This window comes from Pelophylax lessonae (assembly GCF_965119305.1).
Source record: "Pelophylax lessonae genome assembly, chromosome: 8".
NCBI lineage: Eukaryota > Metazoa > Chordata > Amphibia > Anura > Ranidae > Pelophylax > Pelophylax lessonae.
Genome location: NC_138775.1, coordinates 100,148,127 through 100,174,119, shown reverse-complemented (window position 1 = coordinate 100,174,119; position 25,993 = coordinate 100,148,127). Strand labels below are relative to the sequence as shown.

At 44.3% G+C, this 25,993-nt stretch overlaps 1 protein-coding gene across 2 annotated transcripts in view; it reads right to left on the bottom strand.

Moving 5' to 3' along the window:
- The window catches only part of NOL12 (nucleolar protein 12), a 92,613-nt gene that overhangs the window by 53,794 nt on the left and 12,826 nt on the right, over positions 1-25,993 (bottom strand). For both annotated transcript variants that reach the window (XM_082265041.1, XM_082265042.1), the window contains exon 3: positions 821-926. In XM_082265041.1, coding sequence (XP_082121167.1) covers positions 821-926 — 106 coding nt within the window. The remainder of the gene's footprint in view (positions 1-820; positions 927-25,993) is intronic.

The window sequence follows — 25,993 nt, the reverse complement described above, 5'->3', positions numbered from 1 at the left end:
CTCAGTACTTTGTATGGCCCCCACGTGCTTGTATGTCGGGGCATGCTCCTATTGAGACAACGGATGGTGTCCTGGGGTATTTCCTCCCAGATCTGTACCAGACCATCACTGTGCTCCTGAACAGACTAAGGTGCAAGCTGGTGGCATCAGATGGACCAAAACAATGTCCCAGAGGTGTTCTATTGGATTTAGGTCAGGCTAGCGTGGAGGCCATTCAATGGTATTAATTCATTCATCCTCCAGGAATTGGGTGCATGCTTTTGCCATGAGGCCGGGCATTGTCGTGCACCAGGAGAAACCCAGGACCCACTGCACTAATACCTAATGGCAGTCAGGGTGCCATTGTCAAGCCTGTAGAGGTCTGTGCGTCCCTCTATGGGTATGTCTCCCTGAACCATCACTGACCCACCATCAAACCGGTCATGCTGAACAATGTTACAGGTACCATAACGGTCTCCACGGCTTCTTCAGACCCTTTCACGTCTGTCACAGGTGCTCAGCGTGAATCTGCTCTTATCTATGAATAGCACAGGGCACCAGTGGCGGACCTGCCAAATTCTGGTGTTCAATGGCAAATGCCAATCGTATTGATGTGCCATCCTAGAGGAGTTGGACCCCCCCCCCCCGATATATAAACATACCCACACACACAAACCATCCTAATAACAGCTTTTTTTTTTGATAGGCTGAATACCTTTTAACTTGTGTTAAGTGTTTATGATGATTTTATTTTAAACAGCAAAAAAAAAAAAATCAGTGGAATGCTGGTATGAACACACACACACACACACACACACACACACACACACACACATCTTACCTCTTCCTTCATCCTCTTTTGCTCCTCCTTTATTTTCTGTTTGATTTCTTCCACAGCAGCCTTTCTTCTTTGTAATTTTCTTTTATGGAAACCAGTCAAATATTCTCTATAACAAGACAGAGAAACGTACATAAGACACCTGGGCATTCCATGCTGGATCTTTTAAATTAACCTAACCAAAAACCAGTAATTTAGTTACATAGTTAGGTTGGAAAAAAAAGACACTAGTCTATCTAGTTGAACCCCCCCCAAAAAAAAAAAAAAAAGAAAAAACCCACAAATAGAAACTCCCCATAAACACCATATGCTATAACCACCGCTGATACAGAGAAAGGCAAAAACTTCAGTGGGGGGGGGGGGGGAATAAAAAAAAAAAAATAAAAAAAATCCTTCCTCATCCCCCATGAGGCAATCAGATATTCCCTGGAATAATAACCCAGCAGCATTACCTTGAAATATCAATATCCAGTTATATTTTGTGCATTTAGGAATGCATTCAGCTCTTTTTTTAAAAATTCTACTGAGCTGGCCAGAATAATTTCTTGAGGGAAAATGCAAAAGTGAATATATCGGCGCAAACAATTGGCTGTATGCAATCAACTAAAGGTGCTAAAATAAGCTGCTATACCAACTGAGTTTACCACTACAAAGCAATTCAATAATCCAAAACAACAGTACAGCGCTTACATTAGGGCCCTTAGTAAGAGGGAAACAGCGTGGATATACTAAACTAAGGTTCTGGTGCCAAGAGGATTGAACATTGAATTGGATGTCAATTGTTTTATAAGTAACAGATAAAGGTGCCATTTTCCATTTTAATACTTTTATATGTATTTTAAATGTATGATAATTTTTTAATATTTTATTTTTTATTTTTATTTTTTTTATTTTATATTTTATGTAAGCAGGCATTTAGTATCTATGGTGTATATTTGTTCTGTATCATATATAAATTTATGTTTTAAATGTATTTTAATAGCATTTAGTATGTCATACATGTATTGTCAAATGATGAGAGATTTGAAGGGCTGGCTGTTGAGCATCCAGGTTGTCCGAATGCTCCCTATTCATTTAGTGTTATTTGGGATTAACTATGTTTACCATTTTTTGCTGCGGTCCGCGCAAGCGGGCAGGAAGTTATCTACATTAGGAGCCAGGGGACATGACGATACCCACGCCCCATCGTGGCGTGATGGCATTTAGCCCGGTCGGTTGCTGGTTTAACCCCACCCCCTACTGAGGAAGTCGAGCGTCTGATTGACAGATGACATAATGCGTATAGGGGGCGGAGTCTTCACCGGCAACCTGGAAGCTTACAGCTAGTTTGCTGCTCTAGAATTGCGGTTTCCATGCACTATCAGTAGTGCCTGTACATGTGAGTTTTTTTAGCATTTTTTGTCCTGAATAAAAACCTCTGTTCATACTGAGAGCATTAGATCCTGTGCCTTTTATTTTTCATGTGATATCCATGATGAGATCCGTGTCCCTATGTTTGGCTATCTTCGGGCAGCAGTGTGTCTACTGAGAGTCTGTGAGAGAGCCTGCTAATCCCTGCTGGTGATTATTTGCTTATTTTGACCTTGTGGTGAAACACAGGTCAAAACTTCAGGTGAGACGCCAATTATCCTAGGTGTTGGAAGACACACAGATTCACTTGTAAAACACTGGCTGGATTATCGTCATCAAGCTAATTTTGCACCAATTCTAGCACAAGACCACTGGACTCTTTGGATCCATCATTTATTTATATATTATATGAATTTGATTACAAGCACTTTATTTCTATTATAGCACCTTAATATTGCGCAGTTTTTTGTACTATGGCACTTTAATACTGCACAGATTTATGTATTATAGCACCTTAATATTGCATAGAATTTCTTGAGGGAGTCCATTTTGCATTTTTACAGCTCTTCCTGTGAAGGGTAAATCCCTTTTTCTCCAGATGTAAACAGTCCTTGTCCTCTAATGACCCAATTGTGAAAAATTCTACAGCAATTTCAGCATGTGGACCACTTCCGCACTTATACATATTGCTGCTTATCGCTCTTAGCATATATTGACACTCAGGGCTGAGAGAGGCACACAGAGAAATTAGGTCTATCCCTCCCTCTGCTGCCCCCATTCAGAGAAAGCTTTGTATTTTGTGAATGAGTTCACATAATACAAAGGCTTCTGTGATTTTTGTGGGCAGAAAGGGGGGGGGGGGGGAGCGAGCACAGCAGCTGCACCGACTAATGTTGAAGATGCTTAGAGTATCCAAGGAGAAAAAGTGACCGCACTCAGAGGTACATGAACTTGAAGTGTTTATTCCCATTCATGAAAAACAACGGTGCATCAAACAGACATGGACACAGTTAACGCGTTTCACGACTCTGTGGGTCGCTTACTCATATCGTTATGAGTAAGCGACCCACAGAGTCGTGAAACGCGTTAACCGTGTCCATGTCTGTTTGATGCACCGTTGTTTTTCATGAATGGGAATAAACACTTCAAGTTCATCTACCTCTGAGTGCGGTCACTTTTTCTCCTTGGATACTTGATTACTGGATGGCGGATCCGACCAGCACCTGGGTATTCGTGCCTCACCTGAGCGGCTTTTCCTGTGTGGTTTGATTGAAGATGCTTAGACCTGAAGCATTAGCGTCAGACTCCTGAAAATACAACTCTAGCCTTTTCCGGGGAGTGTAATAAAATTGTTAAATGTAAGTAATAGAGATAAGCCCAGGAGTTGTAATGCAGCTCCTTGGACTTAACTCAGTGTGACTACCCTTTGTAAACAGTAGCTGAATTCCTGGAATTCAGCTTTGTTTACCTCTTCTCAAGAGACAAATTCAGTTCAGCACTTTCCTCACGGCCACTTCTCGGTTTGGTTGCCCTTCTCTGCAACCTCTAGATTGCAGATACTCTTTGTGAACTGGTGCCCAAAATTTAACTGCATATTCCAGATGAGATCTTGCTAAAGATTTGCACAGGGGCAAAATTTATCTCCCTCTCTGGACGGAGTCTATACCTCTTAAAACAAAAAAAGTATTTTGCTAGCTTTAAAAACCGCAGTTTGCCTTTGCATGCTAATATTTGGTGTATGATCTACCAGAACACCCAGATCCTTCTCCACCATTGACTCCCACAGCTGTTGTCGTCCTAATGTGTATGATGCATGCATGTTTTAAGCTCCCAAGTGAATAACTTTACATTTATCAACATTAAACCTCATTTGCCACATACTTGCCCAAATAAATAGTATATTAAGGTTGGCTTGTGAATTGGAGACATCCTATAGGGACATAAATCCACTACATAGCTTGATGCGATCTGCAAAGACTGAGATTGTACTTTTAATCCCAGACTATCATTTATAAATATATTACAAAGTAACAGGTCCCTACACTGAACCTTGGGGTACACCACTAATAACACTAGACAGACCATTTAGAGTATGAATCATAAATCAATTCTCTGAATTTGAACTTTTAGCCAGTTTACTATCCATTTACAAACTTAATTTTCTAAGCCTTTATTCTTTATTTTACACGTTAGGAGTGCATGGGGAACTCTGTCAAATGGTTTTGCAAAACCTAAGTATACTATGTCCACAGCCAATCCTTTGTCTAAGTTTTTGCTTACCTCCTCATAAAAAAGAAATCAGATTAATTTGACAACTTCGGTCTTCCATGAATCCATGCTATTGCTTAAAATATTTTCTAGAAATGGCACCACATGGGTCTCATGCCAATGATTAAGAGTCTCTAAAAATTAGAAAACCTCAGACTTACTAGTAATCGTATTTCCATAAATCTTTCAGGACAGCTTACTTGAGAGATTTTTGCCTCCGCCCTTTACAGGAAAGACAAAATCCAAAAGTTTAAAAGGCCCCCCCTTCCTTCCAGTCTCATAGCAACCAGTAAAAACATCCCCAGCTGCCTCCTCCCGAGATCAGAGGGGGGGGGGGGGGGGGAGTGCCTGCATCTGCATTCAGTACGCTGATACTGTCAGTTTCCGGTCTCGTAGCAACCAGCATAAACATCCTCAACTGCCTCCTCCCGAGATCAAAGGGGGGGGGGGGGTGGGGGGGAAGTGTCCGCATCCAGCGCGCTGATGCAGTCGGCTTGCACGCAGCATGACAAAAGGAGGCAGCTTTTGTTCCCATAGTGACGAATTGTATACAAGGACGTCTAGTAGCACTGTCCAATCATATTTCCCCCTGAGGAAGACACGTGACCCTGTGTCGCCACGCGTAGGGGAGGGGCCTGGACGGTGCTTTGCTGAATCCAGAAAGTACAGGAGCAGCTCAGACAGATTTTCCACTCCTGCCCTGTTGCCATCACACACGCATACTAAAAGGTTGATTCATGCTTGGTGCACTATAGCACCTTTTAAATGCGAGTACCTGTCTGTCGTTTTGATTTAATGAATTTAAAAAAAGGTATAAGAACTATTGGAGTCCCCCCTTTTCATGTTACACCAACCGATTTCCATGAGGGGAGTTATCCAGAGGGTGACGCTCTACTGAGGGGCCGACACATTCCATGGCTCCAGGAAAGGTGGCCCTTGAAGGGCAAATTGTGCTTTTACACCTATGCTTAATCGCTAGGTCGCAGGAGCGGAGGTGAGGACCCAGTCACATAGGGTGTAGTGGTGAAGACACGTTTCACTACGAAGGATACCATTAGATCACTTAAAGTGGACTCTATAGACAGCACCTTGGGGAAGTGCAATACTTCTCTCATCATGGGAAAAAAACGCCATTAGCACTATTTCGATCACTTTATTTAGCGAATGTCGTATACAATCCGATTGTCACAAATCGATACTTATTCACTCAGTTCCAAACAGCTGTATTTGTTTGTGATCACGCCTGCACTTTGTATACTTTCTTACAGAGTGGATATTGTTTACAATATAATTCACTTTATTTAGTGGATTGTGTGGAATTTAATTTCATTGCCATAATCATTACCAATTCACATTTTATACAGTTTTGTCGGTTGATCACACTTGCACGATTCGCACTTTATAGAATACGTTTATTATTGTAAATATAGTTTACATTATATACGTGTTTATTGGTTTACACTCACTGTATTGTGGAACACTTATGCACTTGTGTACATTGATTTATTTATGTACACATTTTTTGGTAATCACTGAACATATTATATTTTGCATATCACTTACTTACCCTATTGTATTGCGTGGCACTATTTATTTCATTCCATTTTCTATGAGAGAGAGTGCTGTGCCCGCTGCAATACCTAGATCTGCGTTAGACCTATTTTAACCCCCCCCCCCATCCTTGTACCTCAGTTGTTCGAAGAGAAAAGAAACCTCCACCAATATACATGAGGGAAAGATCTATGCTCCAAATAACCAAAATCATCACTTTACACCATCATGCACTTTAATCAACAAAACACAAATAAGGGTAGGAATATGGGCACTGTCCTGGAAGATTCATGGAAATACCATTACTGGCAAGTCTAAACATAGGTTTTCTCTAATCATCTCCCACGACAGCTTATTTAAAGTATAAACAAAATTCAATACCTCAGAGGAGGGCCACAGCCTGTATAACTTTCCTTCCCAAGGATATATCCTGGTTGAAGAGCATTTGAACACAATAGTGCTTGATAAATGCGTGGAAGAGGACCTGATTGCAGACTTCTAAATTAGTTCCAATGAAGCACCTGCTTCTTCTGTCCATGATTTGGCCAGTGACCTTGTAGAGTGGGCTTTAACCTTAGTAGGGGGTTCGAGACCTGAAAATTTGTAACCCTAGAGAATCGTACCTCTGATGATGGAACTCTTAGATGCATTAGAACTCATTAGGTCCACTAAAAAAAACCTGTGACCTTCAAATAGTAAAAACAAGCACCTCCTGACATAAAAAAAATGAACTTTTATTCCTCCCTATTATTTGGGGAATTTGAAAATCTTGCCAAAACTACCTCCTGGAATCTGAAATTCTGTAGAAAACTTTAGGTATAGGGGATCTGGTCCTACGATAACCCTATCCTCTAAGATTGTCAAAAACTGGTCCAGGATAGGGATCCTTCTACACGAAGTAACAGCCAATTAAAAAAAAAAAAAATAATCTCAAGTGTAAACCATTTCAGATTAGCCTCACTCGGGTGTTCAATGGGTTCTTAGCTAAAGGCATTGGAAATAAGAGATAGATCCCAAGGAGGAACCCTTCATTGACCTGAATTTACACCCGACCCTGGCCATGATAAATCTCTTAACTAAAGGATTTTCAGCCAACCTTAAATTCAAGAACACTAATGGGCTGCTTTATGCACTTTAAGGGTACCTCTGGGCAGACCTCTGTCCACCCCATCCTGAAGTAAAATTCAAAAACGCAAGGCAGAGAAAGAAAGAAATAAAAAAAAAAAAAGTCAACCCCCTTCTTTCACTGTCAGGTCTTAAATGTTTATACAAAGGTTTGTGCAAATCTTTCTAGTGACTAACTTACGACTTGTAAGAAGAGTTTAAATCTCTTTATCAGAAAACCCTTAAGGATGTGCTGTTCAGCTTCCAAGCTGTCAATTGGAAAATCTGAGGGCTTGGGTGCCAAACTGGTCCCTGAAACAGAAGATTCTTTCATTCTGGGCGTACCCAAAGAGGAGCCACAGACAGCGCCAAGAACCAGCTCCTCCTGTGCCACCAGGGAGCTATCAATCACATTTACCAAGCTGAACTTCCATGGATTTGATAGAGTTTCTGTTCTCAGTGCCTGTTTCCCTTTCCAGGAAAATAATACTACTACAGTAATGCCCCATTTCATGGTAAATTCCTTGAAGACCTCCATGTTCAGTTCCCAATTGTTGCTGTAAACTTGTTGCTGTAAACTCATACACAGCTCAAACATTCCTCTAGCACATTCGCTGTGCCCTTGATATGAACCGCGGCGACCAAAGTATTGGACTTCTCAGCCCAACACATTAATAGATATGACAGAGAGAAGAGGCCGTCTGAGTGGGTGCCACCCTGCTTGTTGAGACCTGCCACCACCGTGGCGTTGTCTGTTAAGACCAGAACCTCCTTCGCTCAGACTTTTGGTTCTAAGGCTTCTAGCTCTGTGAAATTTGATGACTGAGCTGCTTCAATCTGTCGCCAAGTCCCCTGAGAATGCCAATCTGGAGTGGGCATTCCAACTCCAGAGACTAGCGTCGGTGTTTACTGGTGGGACCTGGGCCCCTTGGCTCCCCATCTTTAAAATGCAGAGGATGTTTTTACCAGGACAGATCCAGTGAATCTCCACCTGGGATTAGAAACAAGTACCAAGACCGAATCCAGAATCATACCCAGATAGGTAAGACGAACCGACGGGCAAAGCGCTGATTTTGGGAAGTTTATCGTCCAACCAAACTCCTGCAGAATTTGCATCGTGACGGACAGGTCCTTCACCAGACCCTGACTGGTCGCAGACCGAACCAGAATGTCGTCCAGATACCCCAGGATTGAGATACCCTGGGCTCTCAGTAAGGCCAGAACCGGTGCAAGCACCTTGGTGAAAACCCGCGGAGCCGAATCGAGACCGAAGGGTAACGCCACGAATTGATAATGATCCTCCGCAATGGCAAAACGAAGGTACCTTTGGTGACCCTCGAAAATGGGGATGTGTAGGTACGCATCCTTCAAGTCGATGGAGGCCATGAATTCTCCTGGAACTAGAGCAGCCACCACCGAGCGCAGGGATTCCATGCGGAACTTGCGAACCCGCACAAAGCGGTTCAGAGCTTTCAAGTCCAGAATTGGACGCACCTTGCCCTCCTTTCTGGGCACAGTGAACAGATTTGAATAAAACCCCCGAAATCTGTCCCGATGAGGCACCGGAACCACCACTCCCTGAGCCCGCAGGTCCTGCACCGCCAGGTGCAGGTCCCGCAAACGCTCCGGAGACAGTTGAAGGTTTGAGGGAAAAAACCTGTTCGCCGGCCGAGACAGGAACTCGATCTGGTACCCGGATCGAACGATCTCCTGAACCCACCTGTACCGAATGCGGGCCAGCCAGGGTTGAAGAAAACCAAGCAAACGTCCCCCCACCCCAGAACTGGGTGAGGGCGTCCCTTCAGGCCGCGTTGTTATGGGTAGCGTATCCGGACTGGCCGGACTTCTGCTTACCTGCCCACAGTTTCTTTTGGGAGCCCTGACCCTTGAAGGGTTTGCCCTTATAGTGCGACCGAAAGGCACGAAAGGACCCCTGAGGGGGCCTAAACGAAGCGTGCTTCTTACCTTGAGCGCCCTTAGCCTTGTGAGATTGGGGTAAGAGCGTGCTCTTACCCCCAGAGATCCCCTTAATCAGCGTATCCAGTGAGTCGCCAAAAAGACGAGATCCCGAATAGGGCAAATTAGCCAAAGTCTTGCGAGACGATTGGTCCACAGACCAACATTTTAGCCAAATCAAACGGCGTGTCAACACCGCCACGCTGTGCACACGTGCAGCCAAAGGAATCACATCCAATTCGGCATCACACAAATACATGACCCCCTGATGGATCTGATCCACCATTGCCAAAGTCGTCGGCGGGGCAGAATCAGCCACCAGGACGCGCCTGAGTACTTGCGTCCAATCCGCGACAGCCTGAGCTGCCATAAGGGAAGCAAAAATAGCTTTCAGCATGGAACCGGTAACCGAGTACGTATGACGGGCAAGAGACTCCAGTCTCCTGTCCGTAGGGTCCCGGAACACCGGGGTATCCTCTGCCGGAATCGCCGTAGATTTATTCAAAGCCGCCAGCGCGTGATCCACCGGAGGCGGCACACACCAACGTTCATCAGTGGCGGGTGTGAAGGGATAACGCAGCTTGAACCTACTTGGCACAGCAAAAGGTTTCTTTAGATTGCGCCATTGTTCACTAACAGCGCGCTGAAAATCCTCAGTACAAGGAAAAACCTGCGACGTTTTGCGCCTCCGCTGTGTCCCATAAGAAGCCAGAACGGCAGGTGGACACGGTTCATCCTGTAAATGCAGCGTTTGATAGAAGCAACCAATTCATCCATGATTGCAAGCTCTTCAGACGAGCCAGGGGGAGAATCATCAACCCCCTCAACCTCTGCATCCCCCTCCGACCCTGCAAAGTCCAGGGACGAACGGGACCCCGATAAGGGGACCCCAGCCATAGCAGCCCCATCACCTTCGCCCTCTGAATCAGAGGATATAGAAACTCTGGGCCGTTTAGTGGATTGAGCAGCCACAAGCATTTGCACCTGAGCAGCCAGGTTAGCCACAACTGTGGCCAAATCGCCCCCCTCAGGGGAAACAGCAGCAGCCCCTTGTCCACCCAGTAAAGGGGGAGGAAATTTGCTTTCCTGAGAATCCATGCCCCCAGAAGTGTGTAGGAGAAAAAGGGGTAACTGCCCCTTTAAAAGCACGGCGAGCGCTGCCCACCGCTCACACACACCTGCACAAGTCGACCCCCATAGGGAAAACTACAAACTTAGGCAAGGACACAGGACTAAGGAGGATAAAAACCTGGAGAGATCACTGCTGCTGCTGTATCGATCGGTGTGCCCAGGGAAAAGGAAGTGATGTACCAGAAGCCGCTCCTATAAAGCCTATGGAAGGCTACAAGAAAATGGCCGCCGGGGGAGGAGGTAAATGCAGTGCTACATGAGGCCGGAGCGATCGCCGCCAAAATGGCCGCGTTTTGGCGCCAAAACCGCCGCTCCCAGCTTATAGAAGAAGCCGTCATAAGCCTGTAGTTAACATTAAAATGGCGGACCGCAGCAGCGGCCGCCGCATGTTGCACAAACATGTACCACAGCATGCCCTACAACATATAGCATGTCACCCAGAGAAATCACACAGTTGGTAACACAGAACAGTGTATCACAGCCCCCCTCCTTGCAGCCCACAGCAGCATCCAGACAGTGAGCCCCACAGTGTGAACAGACATGCAGGGTTACACAGTCCCAGACTGACACCCACTAAACAGACAGGTCCCCACACAGAGTACACTTACCTTCTGAATGGCGTGGGGAACCTGCACAAGCGATCAGGCCACTGCACATGTGACAGGGAAAGTCACAGCCAGGACGCAGTAGAACTGCGGTGCGAAACCGCATGGCGTCCAGTGAGGTAGCCACCTCACCACAGCATCCCTGCAGCGAACAGGGATGGGTCGTTCACCAGTGCCAGGAAAAATACCTGACTGAACCCTCGATGGCAGGCTGGGAAGCCACTGGCCCACAACCTGCGATCAGGGGGGCCAGCCCGAGACCCAGCCCGCACGATCCTCTTCATCAGAAGAACTAACTAATGCTGACAAAAGTAACAGCTAAGTAAAGAGAGAAAAAAAACTCAAAATCAAAAAGAAGATAAAGGCAGAGACAAAATGCCCCAGCACAGAAACAGCCAGCTAACTCCTAACAGCTAGTCAATGAAACTGAGGTATGGAACAGGAAGCAGGAGGGTATTGACTGAGGGGACCACCCCCTGGGGGTGGGAAATGTTAAAAGCTTTAATATTGACATATTCTGTTGCCTAGCTACTCCTACGGAGAAAGGTCAATTACCCCATTGTGACGAATATGAAGAGGCGGCGACTGTCGGAGGACGTAAGAGAAATGAAGATTTGATCCCACATTAAACTGAGACCTATAGCCTTTTGCCATGAAGTCTGTGACTCCTAAATATTCAAAGCAATGCTTAGATGTGTATGGAGATAATGTGTATTGTATCCCAGGAGCTCGACGGCCGTCTGCTACCTAATTGGCTCAGGTTGATTGAATAATTGCCATCTGTTAGTTGCTGAGTGGAAATAGTATACTGTTTCTGTTGGTTGTTCTTTAGATATGGTAATTATATTTCTGTATACAATTTCATCTGCATAGGAATGTAATCAGTCAACCCCTGACCTGATGGGGTAATTTGATCAGGAGGGGGATGTGCTCATGTGTGCATAAATTGAGTGTGAAACTGTTCAATAAATTAGAAGATTCCAGTACAAGCTAAGTTGTTGGCTAGCTTTGTATGTAGGGTGGCTGGGAAAATCTGGTATACATGTTCCAAGACTGTAGGAAGCTGTATACTGATGGAAATCCACAAGTACAGTGTGGGTTGAGGTTCCGTTACAACGTCTAAAATGGGTACACATGCAAAAATGCTGTCAATCTCAAGTACAGAGTTATGCAATTCCACAGGAGATATTACAGATGGTTAACCTTGTAGAAGAGCAAAACAGGCTTCAATGCATATACAAGAAAAACGTGCATAAAGTATCACCTGGTTATCTGACAAAAATGTGAGCAGACAACATAAAATTCCCCAGTTAAACAAAGCATAACGTGTATAAATCTGAAAAGGCGAAAGAACATCCTAACATTGTTTGTACCAGGAAAAACAGTAAAAGCATTTCAAGCAATAAAGTGCTCTGTGTTTATCATTCCTTGACGTCTGTGGCAGCTAGGGGTAAACAGGGTTGTGGCGGTGTTAAGTACACACAAAAAATACAGACAGACAAGATGTACTAATGTATCCATATACTGGGTCAGAGATCAGAGATATCAAAGAATCGCTGGTGTAGAGAAGGGGTCTCCAAACTTTCTAAAACAAAGGGCCAGTTTACTGTACCTCCGACTTATGGGGGGCCGGACTGTGGCCATTGGGAGTAGATATGGTCTTGGAGACAGTGGGAGTAAACAGTGCATCTTTGGTGTTAGATGGTGGAATTCCTTCCAGTGACAAGTGACAACTATTGTTGGTGTCAGTGGGAGAAATAGCGCCCCTTCCTTGTTTTCAATGGGAGGAATAGTACCTTGTTGTTGATGTCATTAACAGGAATGACATCATTGTTGGAGTCAGTTGGAGGAATGCTGCTTTGCATCAGTGGGTGGAAAAGTTCCCCAAGGGGTGGATAAAGGCAAGCAAAGGGTCGCATCCGGCCCCCTGTCCACAGTTTGGAGACCACTGGTGTAGAGCATAATTTTTAGTTTGGGCTTCTATGAATCATACTATAAAAATGCCTTGAAATAGTTTTATAAATTGAAAAGCCTTTTTCTATTCCAGCAGTGCCATTACTCCTGCCAGTTTCAGGTTAGTTAAAATCCCCCATTATCATTACTGTTTCATCCTATGCAGCCCATGTGCAGTTTAATCCATATTTCTTCAGAACCATCAACATCTTCGTTCACACTCAGTGGGAGATCACTTCTCATAGAGACAGCCACAGACAACTTTACGTTTTACCCTCTCTCTCCGAAAGAGAACATAGTCAAGAATATTAATAGTTCAATGGTATGGTAAATGAAGCAAAGATTCTGCAAAAAGTTATCTGTGGTTGCTGACATTTTTAATCATATATGTTAGTATTTATAAAATGTTCACAAATGTGCATAAATAAGACATCGGTGTTAACTATTCTGCCTTGACTCCCATTCACACAGGTGCGACTTGACTGTTTAAAATCGCACGACAAGTTGCACTCTATTTGTGCCTATGGGACAGTCTCTATTTGTGCCTATGGGACAGTCTCTATTTGTGCCTATGGGACAGTTCAAATCAGTGGGACTGAGTTGCACCGATTTTGAAAAGATTCCTGCACTATTTTTGGCTATTTTACATGAGACTTGCACAGATGTTGGTAAGTCGCATGTGAAATCGCATTGACCGGTGGCTTTAAAATCATGATAAATGTAGCGAGATTTCAAAGCCGCATTCAGTGTGAACCAGGGCTTAGAAAAATGTACACCTGTCTACCCATTACTTAGCATGGGCATGAGCATTGACTACACCACATCCCTGAAGGCATGCTGTGGTGGTATATGGCAGTGGTCCTCAACTCCAGTCCTCAGGGCCCACTAACAGGCCAGATTTTAAGTATTACCTTGGGGAGATGCAGACTAGAATACTGCAATCACTGAGCAGCAAATTATATCACCTGTGATGTATTTCAGTTATCTTGCAAACCTGGCCTGTGGGTTGAGGACCACTGGTATATGGCACCAAGCTGTCTGTAGCAGATCCTTTAGGCTCTGTAAGTTGCAAGGTGGGCCTCCATGGATTTGACTTGTTTTTCCAGCACATACCACAGATTCTCAATTGCACTGAGACCTGGAAAATTTGGAGGCCAAGTCAACACCTCAAGATTGTTGTGTTCCTCAAACCATTCTTAAAGCATTTTTTGCAGCATGGCAGGGTGCATTATACTGCTGAAAAAGACCACTGCCATCAGGGAATACAACTTCCATGAAGGTGTGTACTTAATCAGCAACAATGCTTAGTAAGTGGCATGTGTCAAGTAACATCCACATAAATCGCAGAACCCAAAGTTTACCAGCAGAGCATTTCCTGAAGCATCACAATACCTCCGCTGGCTTGCCTTCTTCCTATGTGACGCACACAGCCATCAAAATGATGAAAAAAAAATAAAAATAAAATTTGACTTACTGTAAAATCTATTTCTCTGATGTTCATTGAGGGACATAGCACTTCCTCTTCATGACAGTAGGGTTATGTTGTCCCCTACAGGAGTAGGACACTAGGCAGAGAAAAGCACACGCATGCCTATGGGGCAGTCCCTGGGATTCTACTCCCCTTTCCTGCTATAGGTATTCAGTTTTGTAACAAGCAGTGTCAGAAGAAAAAAAACCAACTCCAAAAGAGGGGCAAGGTGCTGTGTCCGTCAATGAACATCAGAGAAATGGATTTTATAGCAAGTAAAAAATCCCATTTTCTCTTCATCGTCATGACCGTAGGGACGTCCCAAACAGTGTCAAATATGAGAGGTGGGAACAACAGAAAAAAACTTCCCAAAGGCTAAACATAGCCAACCAGGTAACATGGAGCTCTACTGAGAAAAACTGCAGCTCGCCTGAAAAAAAAAAACACGCCCTCAAAAAGGACAATCCTCCAAACAGCAGCCTGCAAAACTTTGCGGCCAAAAGAAGCATCCGCAGATGCCAACAAATCCACTTTATAAAACTTTGTGATTGTGTGCAAAGACGACCAGGTGGCCGCTTTGCAAACGTGCACCACTGACGCCTGATGACGGAAGGCCCAGGAGAAACTAAGCCCCTGAGTAGAATGCGCCCTGACAGGAAAAAGGAGGAACCTGACCCTTAACAGAATAAGCCTGAACCACAGTCTGCCTGATCCATCTGGAAATGGTCGCAGCAGACGCCATCAGGCCCAGCATCCGCATACAAGTCCGAAGAGATGACCATCTGCTGGACAGCAGAAGCCGAACCGCCTCCTGCAACTTTTGAAGCTTTGCTAGATGGAGAAACACTCTGGTCAAGGCTGAGTCCAGAGTCAGTCCCAAATATTCCAGGCTCATGGAGGGAACCAGAGCAGACTTCTGGAGATTCAGAATCCAACCGAGCTCCCTCAGCGTTTGCAGAGTGATCTCCAAGTTGGTCAACAGGGCAGTTGAAGACTCTGCCCACAAAAGCAGATCATCCAGGTACCCCTATATCGCAACCCCCCGTTGACGCAGTAATGCCAGAACCAGGGCCAACAATTTTGTGAAGACCCGAGGAGCCGAGGCGAGACCAAAGGGTTACGCCAAAAATTGATAATGCTCCTTGCCCACAGCAATGCGGAGGAAGCGCTGATGGGCGATACAAATGGGGATGTGAAGGTAAGCGTCCTTAAAGTCGATGGATGCCAGAAAGTCCCCCTGATGTAGGGATGCTACCACTGTGCGAATAGACTCCCATTCGAAACTTCTGTACCCGCACAAAGCAGTTCAGTGCCTTGAGTTTCAGAATTGGATGCAACTTGCCCTCCTTCCTGGGAACCGTAAACAGGTTTGACTAGAAACCTTAAAAGCGTTCCGACATCGGAATCACTCCTTGAGAGGGCCACAAACACGTCTCCTGCGCTTAGGAAAATGGCCCCTCCAGGTAGGTATGTTTAGATCTCCATTACACTGGGAAGCAGATGACCACGATCTGGCTGCCCTCAAAGACTTGGAGAAGTCTAAACCACTGCAACCTAGTCGGCTGATGCGTTTCAAGGATTTCCTCTTCAGGTGGCTGAAGAATAAATCCTTGAAACGCGTCAGCCCACTGGGTCTTTAGTTTGTTGTATATGATGATACAATTGGATGGAACATGCTGAGATCTGCAATGCGCTTTTAGCAATTGCAACTTTGTGAGTATGATACTTACCATGTTTCTATACAATAAATTTGTCTCAGGATAATGCACTAGGTCGGTGCACCCTCGGTTTTTTTTATATGGTTGCACAGGGGAGGGTGCCCCTTCATGCGGAGGAGGTTTTGTCCGATGGCCTGGCAGATCCTGCACTAGGTTTGCCCGACCAAGATTTCTTGGAACCCCCATAGAGGCCCTGAAGGGTTTTGATCCCTTGTCCTGAGAACCAGAGGAACGAAAAGGCCACTTGTGAGCAGAAAAGGAGGATCTACGTCTGCGACGGGACACTCCTTACCCTTGGAAGCCTGAAGAAGAAGAGTATTCTTTCCCCCTGTAAGGTCTTTGATGATGTCATCCAAGGAAGCTCCAAACAGGCGATCTCCCACGAACGGAAGATCGGAAAAGGCCTTCTTAGAAGCCTGGTCCGCAGACCAGCATTTCAGCCAGATAATGCACCGCAGGACCACTGCAGAGACAGACAGTCTAGAAATCATGGGAACGGCATCCGAAGAGGGGTCACAGACGAACTGTAGTCCTTGGACCAATTGATCCGCCAACTCCACAAACTCAGGAGGGAGCAGTTTCTCCTCCAGGTCCCAGCACAAAAAAACTTTAGCCCATTCAGTTATAGCTTGTGACACCAGGGTGATGGTAAACACAGGTCTAAGTGCTGACCCAGCTGCAGTGAACATATGGAGGGTCAAGGCCTACAACCTCCTATCAGCCGGATCAGAGAAGACTGGAGACTCTACTGGTATAACTGACTTTATTCAACCTGGAAACCAGGGAATTTACTACAGGAGGTACTGTTCATTTTTTAAGGAGGGACTCCTCATAAGGGTACCGCATTGCCAAACGCTTAGGGATTGCAAAGGTGCGTTTTGGGGACCCCCACTGTTTTGAGACAATATCATCAAAGAAGGCGTGAAAGGGGAACCCCCTTGTCGCTTTGAAGAATTTGTGAATGCCAAAAGGTGACCCACGTCTCTGATGCTGCATCAGTCGCATCTTCCAAATGTAAGGTTTCCCGCACTGATACAATCAGTGCATCCACTAGCGCTTTTTCATGTGTGGCTAGAGGAACAGAGAAATCGTCCTCACTATCTGAGCACGCGGGGGGCGTGGACGCAGACCCCGAAGGGTAACTGGCATCCGCTGCGGCGATTCAGACCCTGGGTCTTTGGTAGCCTGTTTGCCCAGGACCAAATCCACTTTGGACACCAAGGACTCCAGGACCGCTGTCAGTGCAGCCAGTTGTGGGTCCCTCCATCATCTGAGAGTGGATGAGGTAGTGAAACATGTTTCAGTGACTCCATGATGGAGGGGTGAGCAGATGGGGGCCACAGAGACCATCGAGCTGAGGGGACGTGATTGGGAAGAAGGGGAACCTGGGGGTCCAACCATCCTAGGGAGGGTCCCACATCCGCCCCAATACCCACCAGGGGTAGAGGGGGGGCATCTACTTACCACACCAGGAACAGGGTGGGCACCGCTCCAGACAGGACACTGCTCTATCGTAATGTGGGTGCTGTTGGCCAGGAGGAAACAATGCGATTAAGGCTTTAGCCAGTTCGTATGCGCCCTCCCGAGACGATTAAATCGCAGGTCAGCCCCTGTCCAGTGGGGCTATGTGGCGGCCGACCAAGCGTGGAGTCTGCATGCGCTTGCTGGCTGGCTTAAAAATTCAATTTAAAAACGAAAAAATAGCTGGGACCAGAGATCCCAGCAAGGAACTAGGTCCCTTACTCCTGACTAGGCAGAGAAAAACTTAATACCTATAGCAGGAAGTGAGAGTATACCCCCAGGGACTGCCCCATAGGAGTGCTTATGCAGCTGTTGGGGAAAACAAATGGTTGGCAATGGGGTGACATGTTCATGATCTACCAGTCACCTGTGATGAATGGGTTGCAGACTCCCGCCCTAGATCAACAATCACTGGTGGTATTAATTAACTTTGAATAGCCAGTTATCTTCTGTGCATTTAGGAACGCATCCTGAACTGCTAGATTCAAAGAAGTCCATTTCACATTTTCAGTGCTTTTGCTCTTAAAAAAGCTTTTTCATATACAAAGGTTAACCCCCTTCTTTTGTATGCAAAGAGTGCTCCCTTGTCCAGTTTTCTTTGAACATTAAACAGTGCGTTTGAACCAAGCCTTCTATTTCCTTGAATACATTGGCCTATTTCCTCAACTACATTCACCTACTGTGAGTGCTGTATTAACTGTTTTTAGCATCAGCTACATACATTATACAACTCTGTTCCAGCAGCAATGTGGGGGACTTCCTGTCCCATTTCTCAAACACCACAACACTTTTTTTGGAATACAACTCTCTCTCTGATTGGTTGAGGTGGAGAGGTGGGTGGGAGATGTTACGATCTCCACCCTCAGCCAATCGGAGAAATGTTCTTTGTTTTTTTATAAATGCGAAAAAAAAAAAAAAAAAGAGCCACCCCGAGCCAGGAAAACAGGGCAGACTCCTGCAGAGTCCATGTAGACTTCACAGCCAAACCAGTGATACTAAGCACACAGTTTTATTTACAGCATCTCTGCTTTCTGTATATGGATGATAGCACTGCAATTGAAAAAAAAAAATCTAAATACCCTTTTCCTAACTGATATACATCTGTCATGTGACCAAGCTCTTTTTTTTTTTTTTTAATCAGACTTAACCATCCAACCATATTAGTTGAACTTGCATTTCTGCAGTTACACGGTAAAGACTGATACCTTTTTATTTTCCAATCCTTTTATTCGTTTTTCATATACATATACAGATACAGTGACAAAAAATATAGTATGAATGATACACCGTTATAATACTGTATTAGTAATGGAATAAAACACATACATAGTAATAAGGATATGAATTCTTTAGACCAGTGTTGTAAAATATACCACATTGTCGTTGAGTCTAAACATTCCTACAAGCATAAGATTGTTATTGTTGTCGGACGCACAGCCCCCTCACCCGGGCACCCCTAATGGGTTCCAACTGTGCCCAGTGGCGCAAGGCAGTGCCTCCGAATCTTCTAGGGCTGCAGGAGCAGGATACAAGTACCCACGATGTAGTAGTAGTGGAACTTGCCTACAGGGTCCATTTCTAACAGTAAAAAAGAAAAACCACATTATCGGACTGTCATGTCCGTAGTAGCAAATATTGGAGTGTACCTGAACATGTTAAGAAGTAGGACATTTCGGAAGAAGAATAGCACAAATAGAAGGGAAAAGAAAGGGGAGAAGGGATGAAATGTGGAGAGGTAAAGGAAAGAGAAAATAAAACAAACAATTGTGTTTCCTCAATAAACGTCACTTTAGAGTGCTACATATAACTTAGTGACTCCAAGAGTACTTGTGTTGTATAGAGTATTCAATTAACATTTTCAACCTTGAACCTTTGTAACCATGTCTGCCATTCCATACGGAACTTGGAACCCCTATTCTGGGCATGCGAAAATGTATATTCATACATGTTGCATTGACGGTGTAACCTATAGATAACTTCAGATATATATTGGGTGCTGACGTCTGTTTCATTTACTGGTAATGGTAAGCCGTGCAGCTATTTGAATATAAAAGATTATTGTGCGAAATTGAGTGGGGATAGGGTCTATGGGAATGCCCAATAAGGCTAAATATGGAGATGACTTAATGAAACTCCCAGTAATTTGAGAAATTGAGAAAACCCGAGTTCCAGAAGTTCGTTAGTGATTTACAGTGCTACAGGGTATGGAATAGATTACCGACCTGACCACACTTCCTCCAGCACCTGTTAGACACGTTTGAGTAGATCTTGGACAATCAGTGGGGCATAAAAGATACCATCTGTATATGATATGCAAAGCATTTCCTTTGTGGGAGACGCAATGTGTACATTTACGAATTTGTTAGAAATCCATGTTTCTAATGGAAATTCTTGACCGATGTCTCGTTCCCATTTGGTGAAAGCTGGGATTTTACAATTGGAGGAGGGGTTTCATAACCTATTGTAGAATCAAGCCATACCTCCCCTGCAAGAGCAAGTAAGGTAGTCCCATATTTCGTTATCTAATGTTAACTTCCACTTGTTGTGCTTATGGTGGAAATGGCTTTTTTGAATATAGCGAAATGAGCCTTGAATGGACATGTCCGTTATCACATCTGTAAGCAGGAAATGTCTTCTAATCCAGGGGGCTGCTGAGAAAGAGGGGATAACAAATTCATACATGTAAAGTGGTATTTCCAGAGTTTTGACTGGTGCCCCAGGGTCCCGGGTATTAAGACAGTGTTCCCAGGCCTTCACAGAAGCCTCTATGACCGGGTGGGAAGGGAGGTGCACCGACTGACCAGCGGTTTTAGCTAAGAGAAGTGCCATGAGATCCCTACCCGCTAGTAAAGACCTCTCCAGTGCAGCCCAAGGTTTGGTTGGTGGGCTTTGTACCCAGTCTGCAATTCGAGCCAGGAGAGACGCTCTATAGTAGTCTTTCAAGTTAGATAGTCCCACTCCACCCCATTTGGAATGCATCAAAAGTGAGAATTGGAGTCTAGCTCTTTTCCCCTTCCGAGTAAACCCAGAGATGGCCTTATTCAGCTGTGTGAAAAAGGTGTCAGGGAGTATGATAGGAATAATGCGGAAGAAGTATAAAATCTTTGGTATCTTGAGTAGCATCTTGAAAGCGGCTAGTTGCCCCATCCAAGATATTACATGGTTTGTAATTTGGGTCATTTCCAACATTACGTGTTTAACCACTTAAGCCCCGGAAGATTTTACCCCCTTCCTGACCAGGGGGTATTTTGCAATTCGGCACTGCGTGACTTTAACGGACAATTGCGCGGTCGTGCAATGCTGTACCTAAACGAATTTGACCTCCTTTTTTTCCCCACAAACAGAGCTTTCTTTTGGTGGTATTTGATCACCTGTGCGATTTTTTGATCACGCGCTATAAACAAAAAAAGAGCGTAAATTTTGCAAAAATAACAATATTTTCCACATTTTTTTTATATGAAATCCCCAAAAAAAAAAAAGTAAAAATCAAAATTTTTTAACATTTTCGGCCAATTTGTTTTATGCTACCTATGTTTGGTAAAAAAAAAAAAAAAAAAAAAAATCGCAAAAAGCGTATTTTGATTGGTTTGCGCAAAAGTTATTGCGTTTACTAAGGGAAAGATTTGTCATTTTTGTTGTTTTTTTTTTAATGCGTAATGGTGGCGATCTGCGATTTTTTTTGCGGTACTGCGACATAGCGGCGGGACGATCGGACCCTTGACTGACATTTTTGACACTTTTGGGGTTACCAGTGACATTTCTACAGTAATCAGTGCTATATATATATAATATATATGCACTGTTACTGAAAAAATACACTGGCAGTGAAGGGGTTAACTTTATTTGAGAGGGAGGGGCTGTGTGTGTCCCTAGGGGCGTGATTCTAACTGTGATCGGCTGTCTGTTGAGCTGTAGTTACACTGATCAACGGTCCTACATAGTAGAACCGTATGATCGGTGTCTCTACACAGGGGAGAATGACAGGCAGCTTGTTTACACAAGCTGCCCGACTTTCTCCCTCTCCCCCGCCGATCGCAGAGTGAGCGGCGGACATCGGGTCCGCCGGTCACACGCGCAGGGGGGGGGGGTCCGTGACCGCGCCGGCGGCGCGCGCTCGCTCCCCAGAGCCTCACAGGCTAGTGACGTATATTTACGTCACTTTGCCTGTGAGGGGCTGACCGCCGCAGTAAATCTACTTGCGGCGGTCGGCAAGTGCAAGTGGTTAAGTAAAGGGACATAGTTAACATGATATAGTTTAGATATAGGGGTTGTTAATTGAGTGCCTAAGTAAGAGATGGAACTTGATTCCCAACGGCATTGGAATATTGCTTTCAGGGGTTGTATGGACCTGCACAGAATATTGATAGGAAGGATGGAGCATTTGGGAACATTCACTTTATAGCAAGATACCCTACCAAAATTTTCTATGACTGATTTAACTTCCCCCAGCAAGGTGGAAACCTCCGTGAGAGAAAGCACAACATCGTCGGCAAATAGTCCTATTTTATAAGAGACTTTGTCAACATCAATGCCAGATATGCAAGGGTTTGTTCTTATGGCCTTTGCAAAGGGTTCCATTACCAATGCAAAAATGAGCGGGGACAGAGGGCAGCCCTGGCGAGTTCCATTGGATATAATGAAGCTCTCCGACAGCACCGAAGATGTATAGACTCAAGCTGATGGGGCAGAGTACAGTGCCATGATCACCGTCAGAATAGAACCCCCCAGTCCGAACTTAAGCAGGACAGCTCTTAGAAATCTCCAGTGGAGTCTATCAAACGCCTTCTCTGCATCAAGCGTCAATAGAGTCGTGGGGGGGTTTTACGATTTAACAATTTTTATCAAGTTTAGCATGTGTCTGGTGCCATCAGAGGCTGGTCGCCCCTTAACAAAACCGACCTGATCTAAATTGATTAAGGAGGGGATCACATTAGCGAGAATTTTCGCATACAATTTTAAGTCCGTATTAAAAGGAACAAGATAGGGTGAAAGTTTTGAGGGCAGTTTAAATCATTACCTGTTTTGGTCAAAGTCACCACAATAGCCTGCAGCATTTCTTTCGGAAACGTTCCTGAGGATGCTGCTGAATTAAAGACCTCCAGGAGATTGGGAATTAAAATATCTTTAAAAGTCTTGTAGTATTCTAAAATCCATTCGCCCCTGGCAACTTGTTGTTTATTAAAGAGGTGATTACTGTGTATTTCCTCTCTCGCGATAGGGGTATTACGTTTTTCCAGCGTGGGTCCATTTATTGTAGGGAGATTAAGTGATGCCAGAAAGGAGATTATCAGTTCTGGGGTGGGTTGGGGAGTAGGAGTCATCCTGGTGTAAGTTATACAGGAACTAATAGTATTCCATAAGCGAGTTAATGTCTTTAGAGTTAGCAATGTCTTTGGGATGAAATTTACTTTTATCTTTAGGGTGTAGGAGATATGGGATTTTAGTTTTAGATTGACGAGATTTCAGCTGTCTAGATAGGAATTTACCCGCCTTATTGCCCTGCAAATGGTAAGGTGCTTTCAAGTGTTTAAGACTCTTCTCTTGCTCTAAAGGTAATAGCTGACGTAATTTGTTTCGATAATTCAGGAGCTCAGAGGTTAGTTTGGGTGTTACAAGTCTCTTGTGCAATGATTCTAGTTGGGCGATGCGTGCGAGCACCCACTGAACCCTAGATAGTCTCTTCCTCCTTTCCACAGAGGAAATCTGAATTAGTAGGCCCCGCATAAATGCCTTATGTGCACACCATACATATATAGGGTTAGAGTCATGTGTATTATTTACCAGGAAATAGTTTTTAAGATCGGCGGTCAACTTCTCTCGGACTTGCTTCATAATAGAAAAGAATTATTGCTCCAAAGTGCCAAAAGGTGTCACATTACAGTGGTGATCGAAAGTTTGGGCACCCTAGGTAAAAATTTGTATTAATGTGCATAAAGAAGCCAAGGAAAGATGGAAAAATCTCCAAAAGGCATTCTTATAATATGTCAACAAAAGTTAGATTTTATTTCCATCATTGACACTTTCAAAATTACAGAAAACCAAAAAAAAAAAAATGGCGTCTGCAAAAGTTTGGGCACCCTACAGAATTTATAGCATGCACTGCCCCCTTTGCAAGGCTGAGACCTGCCAGAGTCATGGATTGTTCTCAATCATCGTCTGGGAAGACCAGGTGATGTCAATCTCAAAGGTTTTAAATGCCCAGACTTTTCTGACCTTGCCCCAACAATCAGCACTATAGGATCTTCTAAGCAGTTGTCTAGAAAACTGAAACTGAAAATAGTTGACGCTCACAAAGCTGGAGAAGGCTATAAGAAGATAGCAAAGTGTTTTCAGATGTCAATATCCTGTGTTCGGAATGTAATTAAGAAATGGCAGTCATCAGGAACAGTGGAAGTTAAAGCAAGATCTGGAAGACCAAGAAAAATATCAGACAGAACAGCTCGCAGGATTGTGAGAACAATTCAAAACCCACGTTTGACTGCACGATCCCTCCAGAAAGATCTGGCAGACACTGGAGTTGTTGTACACTATTCCACTATAAAGAGATACTTGTACAAATATGGTCTTCATGGAAGAGTCATCAGAAGAAAACCTACGTCCTCACCACAAAAATCAGCATTTGAACTTTGCGAATGAACATATAGACAAGCCTGATGCATTTTGGAAACAAGTTCTGTGGACCAATGAGGTTAAAATTGAACTTTTTGGCCGGAATGAGCAAAGGTACGTTTGGAGAAGAAGGGGCACAGAATTTAATGAAAAGAACCTCTGTCCAACTGTTAACCACTTAAGCCCCGGAGGATTTGGCTGCTAAAGGACCAGGGGTTTTTTTGCGATTTTTTACTGCGTGACTTTAACGGACAATTGCGCGGTCGTGCGACGCTGTACCTAAACTAATTTGACGTCCTTTTTTTCCCACAAACAGAGCTTTCTTTTGGTGGTATTTGATCACCTGTGCGATTTTTTGATCACGCGCTATAAAACAAAAAAAGAGCGTAAATTTTGCAAAAATAACAATATTTTTCACATTTTTTTATATGAAATTCCCCAAAAAAAAAGTAAAAATCTAAATTTTTTAACATTTTTCGGCCAATTTGTTTTATGCTACCTATGTTTGGTAAAAAAAAAAAAAAAAATCGCAAAAAGCGTATTTTGATTGGTTTGCGCAAAAGTTATCGCGTTTACTAACAAAGGGAAAGATTTTTGTCATTTTTGGTGTTTTTTTTTTAACGCATAATGGCGGCGATCTGCATTTTTTTTTTGGTACTGCGACATTGCGGCGGACAGATCGGACCCTTGACTGACATTTTTGACACTTTTGGGGGTACCAGTGACATTACTGCAGTAATCAGTGCTATACATATGCACTGTTACTGCAAAAATGACACTAGCAGGGAGGGGTTAAGTGTGTCCTAGGGGCGTGTTTCTAACTGTGTAGGGACATTCCTATTGGTGTAAAAGCAAAGATCAACCGTTCTACATAGTAGAACGGTCAGATCTTCACTTTTACACAGGGAGAACTGACAGGCAGCTTGTTTACACAAGCCGCTCTGTCTTTCTCCCTTCACAGGAGCGATCGCAGTGTGACTGGCGGACATCGAGTCCGCCGGTCACACGCACTGACTTGTCTGTGAACGAGCCACGGCGGGCGCGCGCCCGCGATAGGCTCGCAAGTCAGTGACAGGCGAGTGACGTACCGATACGTCACTCTGCCTGGCCGGGGCTGACCGCCGCAGTATATAGTCGTGCGTCGGTCGGCAACCGGTTAAGCATGGGGGTGGATCAATCATGCTTTGGGGTTTCATTGCAGCCAGTGGCACAGGGAACATCTCACGAGTAGAAGGAAAAATGGATTCAAATTTCAGCAAATTTTGGATGGTAACTTGATGCCATCTGTGAAAAAGCTGAAGTTAAAGAGCGGATGGCTTCTACAAATGGATAATGATCCTAAACACATGGGGGATTACATCAAGAGGCATAAACTGAAGGTTTTGCCATGGCCTTCACAATCTCCTGACCTCAACATAATTGAAAATCTATGGATAGACCTTAAAAGAGCAGTGTGTGACAGACCGCTCAGAAATCTCAAAGAACTGGAAGACTTTTGTAAGGAAGAATGAGCAAAGATACCTCAAACAAGAATTGAAAGGCTCTTGGCTGGCTACAAAAAGCGTTTACAAGCTGTGATACTTGCCAAAGGGGGCAGTACAAGATATTAACTCTGCAGGGTGCCCAAACTATTGCAGACGCCATTTTTTTGTCTTGTTATTTTGAAAGTGTAAATGACAGAAATAAAATGGAGATCCACATAGTTAGGTCTATTCTAGAATAGGTGGCATGTGAATTTGAGAAAAAGGTGTAGTCCCATTCAGACGGATGGAGGAATCTCCAAGCATCATACAGATGCTTTGAATGAAGGACAGACTGTAGGGCATGCCTATAAGCAGGACCAGCGTTTGAAGTATCCACAGACTTATCTACCACCGAGTTGAAATCTCCCGCCAAAATTAGATAACCTTTACTAATCTTACAGATTACTGCGTGAAAGTGT